This window comes from Tursiops truncatus, chromosome 4 (assembly GCF_011762595.2).
Source record: "Tursiops truncatus isolate mTurTru1 chromosome 4, mTurTru1.mat.Y, whole genome shotgun sequence".
In the NCBI taxonomy this organism is placed as follows: domain Eukaryota; kingdom Metazoa; phylum Chordata; class Mammalia; order Artiodactyla; family Delphinidae; genus Tursiops; species Tursiops truncatus.
In genome coordinates, this window is record NC_047037.1 from 144,052,083 (window position 1) to 144,059,836 (window position 7,754).

Consider the following 7,754-nt stretch of genomic DNA (forward strand, 5'->3'; position numbering starts at 1 on the left):
CCCCCTGCAGAGCTGGTGCCCATTTGGGGCCACTTCTGGTCTCTGAAGTTCCTGCCAGGACCAGTGTATTTCCCCTCCCTGGCGACTGGTCCAGAGAGGGCCATGTGATGCCCACCAGGCTGGAAGTTCCTAGCAGGAGGTGGTGAGCAACTGAGGAGACAGAAGCTCATCCCCTCCGGACAGGCACTGCCCCTCCAGCTCCATCCCTCTACACCCTGGCCCTTTCTGTCCCTCCCATGGCCCGCCCCTCCCCTTTATGTCCCTCCAATGGCCCCGCCCCTTTACCTCCCTCCCATGGCCCCACCCCTCCACACCCTGCTCCTTTATGTCCTTCCCCAAGGCCCCGCCCCTCCACAGACCCACTCCTTTATGTCCCTCCCCCTGGACCTGCCCCACCCCACCCAAGCTTCCCGACCCTGGCCTGGGTGGTGCAGCATCTGCAGCCCTGATGACGTCAGGGTGCGTGGACTTTACTCCTTTTCCCAGTTTTGCAGGAATTTAGCTTTTATTTCATGTTTTACAGCTACAGAGACTTGTTACAATGCTTTTTATTTAATGCAAATACAAGCGAACAATTAGTTTATGATTTCCAAGTCTGTGTCCTTAAAAAAAAGCAAAACAGAAAAACGGTGGATAAGCTTAATTTGAATTTTCCTGGAAGTAATTCTTAATATTTGTAACTTGATTTATTTGAATTGGTGGATACAAAAGCATAAAGATCATAAAGTTCCCTGGCTTCACCAACAGCCACAAGCAGACCCTGTCTGCTGCGCACAGACAGGTCGGGAATGACCTTCACCAACAGACCAAACACATCCGTCATAACCCTCATTCTATAGGCAGGACAGGAGGCGTGGGTGCTTGGGTACAGCTGTCTCCAGAGGCAGAGCTGAGATCCGCCCCGAGCCCCCTGCCCCTGCTGCCCCATGCCCCATAGATCCAGCAAAGTGTGATCCTGTCGGGAGAACCCCACTGAATGTAGAAGCTTGATTCTCAGTTCTGATTACAGTTACCATGTCAGTACTTGTCGGCTTATGAAACAGATTTTCCATTTAGAACTGTTAGCATTAACTACTCACTCAATAATCACAGCCCACCTGTAGGAAAGGGCTCTAAATGTGACCATGCTCTTTGGTAGGTGGGACAGACTGTCAGGCCACCCAACCACATTAGGTTTCATTTGCCCCAGTGATGAGCAGATTTAATGAAGGGCAGCCTTTTCAAAGGATGGTGGACAAAGCTTTGTGTTTTTAAATATAGTGGAAGCTTACGGAAACCACAATGCTCCAGTTATTTCTGGTAATCAGTTTGTTTTTTCTGGGTTAGGGGGTCTACACAGCCAGGATAGCCAGGATAGCACATGCTTTGTGACTGAGGATTGACTTTCCTAAGTGATGATCACCAAGAGTCCCTGGGGCCAGTCAGCTAACACAGATGCCTAATAGCGCTGAAATAATGTTGGGGGCCACTAAAAACAGCCCTTTGCAAAGAGGTTTCAATTTTTCATTCGCGAAGCAAATCAAGCTCCCTAATTAGCTACGACACAGCTGGAAAGCTCAGCCCCTACTACCCTGCAAGCCCTGCCTTGGCTTCCCTGCCCGACCTCTGTCTCTGCTACAGGAACAGCCCGGCTGCTTTCTCTAGTTCATTCGTGTTCAAAGAACTCGTGGCAGGCAGTGGTAACCATGGCAACAAAAGCCATAAATTCCTGGAAGTCGCATTCACCATCTCCATCGCTGTCCAGTGTTTCCATGACTTTGTCCACAACCTCCTGCTCTTTGATTTCCTAAGAGAAATAAGAGCAGTTGTCCAGCTTGTTGCTCAATGAAATTTAAGGATATCAAAACATGATCAGGAGTTGGCTGGCTTTAATAATTTGTATCAGAAACAACCTCAGACATGAAATGAAAAATGCCAGAAAGGACTTGTCCTGTGACCAGGAGGCTGTTGGCTGGCAGAAGTCTCTGGGGGTCTGAGCCTTCTTTTCCACCTTCCTTTAGGTCCAGTGGGGCCTGGCCTACTTAAAGACTGAATGGAACAGCCAAGATCTGAAAAGCTGCGGGTTGTTTGTGTTAAAATACCCAGAAAAGAATAGTACGGTCTAGATCAGCCTGAGCATTTTACATGCAAATGTCTGAACTTTTGGCCCCTGTAAGTTTTTCATTGCTTCTGTGTGTAGAAGGCCCTATAGTGAGGGCTTCCAGTGGATTTTCATGTTTTGAAAGCGGTTTTTGGCTGAAATAACTCTGGGGAACATGCCCTAAATTTATTAACTTCTGTGTCTTTTTGCCACTTGAGTTGCCTTCCAGGTGTCCTGGGACTTTTCCTGACATTCTGCCCAACATGCAGCCAAGTGAGTGGTGAAAGAGTCTCAGAGGAACGGACACAGTGAATGAAAGATGTACGCTGAGCGGAATGTTCTGAATAACCAGTCCCCAGGGCAGGAGAGCTGGGCCTGAAGAAGTTGAGTGTAATGTACAGTGGCTGCCTTGGATATAAAACATGTAAAAGGTTGAGATTCCTGTGGGCATTGGGGTAGGACCTATACACAACTGCTAAAAGATTAATTTCAATTACATGATAGATTTGCCTCCAGACAGAAACTACCTCATAAAACCAGGCCAGCAATGTTCATGATACCTTGTAACACTTACTGTGAATTACTTATCTTTTACAAATTGTGGTTCCCACATGCTAAGCTTTTTCTATGTTTTAAATCAATAATTAATGACAGTAGCTGCACCCGTTGAGCCACACTTGACAAGCACTGTCTCATTTCATCCTTTCAACAATTCGTTTTATGGAAGAATCGGGGACCTTCTTCTGATTGTGAGGTTACGAGGCAGAATCGGGGGGACCAGGTAAGTGAAAGCGTGCATGGGGCAGCTGCCACTAGGTGAACTTGGACGCCTGAGAACACCAGCCCTGGAATCAGACTAGAGGGTCCCACCCCAAGCCTGCAGGCCACTTCCTCTGCCAATGGGGTGTTTGGGCGGGGCGGGGACAGTGGGGCGGGAGGAGCCCTGCAGACATGGGACATGGAGCCTGGGGCTTGTCTTACACGGTGGCCCAGCCTGCCCAGGACGACAGCTGTCCACCACTGTGTGGCAGGGCCCTGGCCTGGGGCTCTAGTATCTTCCCCGGAATTAGCTCTTGGTCAGACACTAGTGCCCTGGTTCATGGTCTGGCCATTTCCTCTGTGTGTGACTGGTCACTTCAGTGACCTTGGTTCTGGGCACCAAGGGAAGGTCAGGCACCAGGTGGACTGCAGTTTATTGCCTCGAGGACACGGGGCTCATGCCACAGAGATAATGCGTGTGGCTGATCCCAGGGCAGCGGAGGCAGCGGCTGGGGAAGTCTGGACACACGTCCACCAGAGCGGGAGCTGCCAGGGCAGGACGGGGCTCATTGGGCGCCCTCACGCAGCTTCTCAAGTTCCCCTCCAAGGCCCCTGGCCCCACAGAGCCCCCTGCGAGGCCCCGGGGCCTCTCTTGTGAGCTGCTCGTGGCCACTCAGTGATGCACCAGGTTGTGGGGCCTGTGTCTCTCCCAGCATCGACCGAGCTGAGAGCTCAGTAACGTCTGCTGTGTGAACGGCATCTTATCACCATGTAACCATGTAGGAAAAGCCGAAACAGTCCTTTTCCCAAGAACAAAAGCTTATTTTTAACAGCCTTCTTATATGTTCACTGTGACCCATGATAAGTCATGAGTATATTTTCCATCCCATTTTGTCATCTTTATTTATTTATTTTTTATTTATTTTTTTTGCGGTACGCGGGCCTCTCACTGATGTGGCCTCTCCCGTTGCGGAGCACGGGCTCTGGACGCGCAGGCCCAGCGGCCATGGCTCAGGGGCCCAGCCACTCCGTGGCATGTGGGATCTTCCCGGACCGGGGCACGAACCCGTGTGCCCTGCATCGGCAGGCGGACTCTCAACCACTGCGCCACCAGCGAAGCCCTTGTTTCTTTTTTTTTGTCTTTTTTTTTGTCATCGTTATTGCTGTACATCCTTGGATTTCTCAGAGAAAAGGCAGTGTTATTTGGAACCTGTACTTTTGCATTTGAGACAGCAGTCTTTCCTTGATGCTCCTACTGCACACAAAATGAATACGGTGGGGCCTACCTAAGCCAGCCTCTGTACTGAGGGCTCACCAGTGCAAACACGTTTTCAGAAACAACCTAGGAGTCCTGACACTGACCTGGAACCACCTTCAGGGCAGCTCAGAAGAGAAAGTGGACAGGTGGTTTTACAAGCAGACAGGAGAGCAGATTAACTTGTCAGTTTTAAAAAGCAAGACTCACCTCTAAAAAGTGGGAAAGCTCATTGTTGATGAGCTCCTTGAGTTCGGACTTCTTCAGCTTGTGCTTGTCACCTTCCCTTCCGGAATATTGATGGAAGACGTCAATTAGGGCCACCATGGCCTTCTCCAGCTCAGACATCCTGGGGGCCACAAAGAAAGATGCCTTCTAGCACAGAACAGTTAAGGTGTTACCTACTCAGACCTCAGCCCCCAGGGGGCACGACGGCCTCGGCTCACCTCCCCTTTTGGGCTCAGAGTGGTGCATCTCTCCAGTCACCCCTTGAGGCCACTCTTCCCCACCCCTGCTCTGTTTACTCTGTTCCCACGCCCTCTGGCTTCTGGTTGGTTTGGCCAGTGGGAAACTTCAGCCAAAATACACAGGCAGAGCAGTGAAGGGGCTTCGGACTGACTCCTTCCACCACCCCCACCCGAGGCCCCGTCTGCCCTGGCTCCGAGATGAGAGGACAGAGCAGGGGAGCAAGCTGTTAGAATGAACTGCGGTGACTAGGAACCAGATGAGGATACGAAAGTCAATAGGATCCCTATGTTCTGTCAAGAACAATGAGAAAACATAGTGGAAAAGTCTTCTTATTTTACAGCGGCACACATGTATTACTAAGAATAAGTTTAGCAAGAAAAGTGCAGGTCCTTCCAAAAGACACTAAGGGCATAAAATGTAGGAACTTACTTCCCTTCGAATGGATATATAAATTTAGCTCATTTTTTAAAACGCATTTTTAACAAAAATGTCTCTGGCATTTTTTTGTTTTTTGGATGGGTGAGGAACAGCTGTAAAATTCAACTGGAAAAATAAATATGATAGAATTGCCACAAATTATTTTGAAAATGAAGATGAAGAAAAGGTACCTTGACTACCAGAAACAAACATGTATCATACGGTCGTCTGATGAAGCTGTTGTAGGGAGAAAAGTTGCCACCCCAAATGTCTCTTTGGCATGCAGATTATTTTGGGCTGAAAACGATCCAGGCCCTGAAGTTTCAGGAAGAAACACTGACCTTCCCTTTAGCTGCCTGAATCAGAGCTTAGATGGAGGGCCTGTTACAGGAATGGAGTACTCACTAGAGATGTCAGCAAAGAATACGGGCCAAGGGTGGATCGGGGAACTCTTAGAGATCTGAGTCCGCTATGTGTCCCATCGCCTCTTCATGGCGCAGCAAACACTGCTTTACCAAACATGTGCTTTTCCATCTCCATCTGAATTGCTTTCCTCCCCTTTGAACTGCCAGACGCCACCCCACCCCCCAACAGCCTCCTTTGTCTTTAGCTGATCATGGTATTTAAGGTGACGGACGGTCTGGGGCGTTTTTGTGAGTGACTCAGTCTTCCTGGGTCTCTCCCATGTATGCATGTTATTAAACTATGGTTTGAGTTTCTTCTGTTAACCTGTCTCACGTCTATTTAATTCTTAGACTGGCCAGAAGAACCTAGAAGGGTGGAGGAAAATGTCTTCCTCCCCGACACCAGCCCTGAAGCCAGAACAAATGGGCCGGAGGCTGGGCCACCGCCAGGCACTTGGTATTCATGGAGGCGTCGCCATCCCCTTCTCAGCACTTATCGAAGCAGGAGGCTTCCATCTCCCGTCCCAGCGCATACCTTATACCGTGGCCTGCAACCTAAGGAAACAGCTGTTCAACCCTGGGAATCAGGCAGTTTACAAAGGACTGCTTGTCAATTGTTTCACAAAACTGAGACACTCAGCGAGAGAAATTGCCAACTTTTGGCCTTGAGTTCTAATCATTAAAGAATCTTTGCAATGTCATAGTTAAAAATAAATAAAAGAATTATGTCTAATTTTTGCAAAACCATTCCTGGGTTGAATATCATTTGCATCTTAAAAATAAATTGGAATATAACATTTAAATTCTTATTTTTATTTCTGATTTTCAAATGAAAAAGGATTGAGGATTTTGGCCTTGGCCTCTGATCTTTGCTAAATTCACCCTATTAATAATCAGTAGACTTTGTTTTGCTCTAAGTCCCTAAAAATCAGATATACCACACATAGATAGAATAATGCAGATGGATTAAAATCTTTAGCATTTCATACTTTCTTATCCTTTGCATTCGTTTTCAATTATTAATTTTTTTTAAAACAAAAAACCCAAGAAACTTTTGCGTGATCCTTTCGCTTCTCGAGCTTCATGATGACTTGGGGGAGGGGAGGCTAAATTACTCTGTGTGAAGTATGACTAGCGGGGTTTCTTTTAAAGGAAAGGCATAAAATATATATCCCACGTGTGAAAACTCCATAAAATGTGATTTTCTTCATAACCACACTACAAATTAACTTTTTAAAGTTTTTCCTGTTAAATTCTTCCCAATTGATGGTTAAAGGCTGTCTTTTAAGAGAAATGGAAATCAAATATCCATGTTTCCCCTTCACTTCATTCCATGAATGTTCTACATTAACCTTTTATTTCGAAAGCAAGAGAACTTTTGGGGGTTACTCCTCAGAAGGACACATCACACAAGATGTGAGTGTGAGAGTCCCTCTGGGCAAGTGGCCCGATCTCCCCAAGAAACTGCAAGACTGAGGAAGGTTAAACCCGCCATAAACCGCAATTTCTTGGGCTCGATGTGTAATTTACTTGCAAAGACCTCCTCACTTGCCATGTATTGTGGTTTCTGCACGGCGTCCAGGGGGCCCTGACATTTGCGCGGAGCAAGGGGAAGACCGGAGCATCAGGCCGCCTGTCCTTCTCCGCGGAGGGACGCAAACCCCTGGTCCTCAAAGAGTTAAGGAAGAGGCCTGTTTGCAGCAATCACCTGAGCCACCAGACGTGACGTTTCCCCGACTTGTGGCGACAAAAACAAGCAGAATGGACCACTAGCTGCCCCCAGTTGAGGGAGCCGTGTCCACAAAGCAGTAGTAAGATTCACACTTTTGAAACGCTGCCAATTATCCTAAAGGGGTTTTTTAACTACCACCCAGTTCCCAAGCCCACCCTCCGGGCCCTGCCCCCAAAAGACCAGAGCAGGTTCCCCTGAGTGTCCTCACGTCAGTGGTCCTTGGTTGTCGCTCCTGGAACCTCCCGGCTGCCGCGTCCTGAGTCGCAGGCGTGGGGCGGAGGCAGCCTCTTATTCGTTCCCGGGCGGGGGCAGGGCCGGCACGGTCCCTCTGCGGGCCAGGCAGCCAATGGGGGCCGACGGCGGGGCGGGGGCGGGGCCGGCGCCCGTCCCCCTGCGGGCCAGGCAGCCAATGGGGGCCGAGGGCGGGGGCGGGGGCGGTGCGTCAGCTGGCTCCGCAGCCGGTGGGGGCGGGGGGCGGGGCCGGGGGTGCTGGGGCTGCCGGGCTGCACACAGGGCCGCATTGACGGCGCCACCGGGCACTCGTTGGGGAGCCAAGCCTGCACTCGGGCCAAGGAAGAAAAAGGCCCGTGGGGCAGAAAGCGGGGAGTCAGCTTTTTGTGCTGTTTTTAAATTTATGCA

The 7,754-nt window shown here is 49.4% G+C and overlaps 1 protein-coding gene across 1 annotated transcript; it reads right to left on the minus strand.

Annotated features, from left to right (window-relative positions):
- Positions 1-532: 532 nt before the first annotated feature.
- Positions 533-7,413, minus strand: S100B (S100 calcium binding protein B). The gene is made up of 3 exons (XM_004331429.3): positions 7,324-7,413; positions 4,305-4,443; positions 533-1,786 (listed from the first exon to the last, which is right to left on the minus strand). The coding sequence occupies exons 2-3, from the start codon at positions 4,440-4,442 to the stop codon at positions 1,646-1,648; spliced, it is 279 nt and encodes a 92-aa protein (XP_004331477.1). The 5' UTR covers position 4,443; positions 7,324-7,413; the 3' UTR covers positions 533-1,645.
- Between the last annotated feature and the right edge of the window lie 341 nt (positions 7,414-7,754).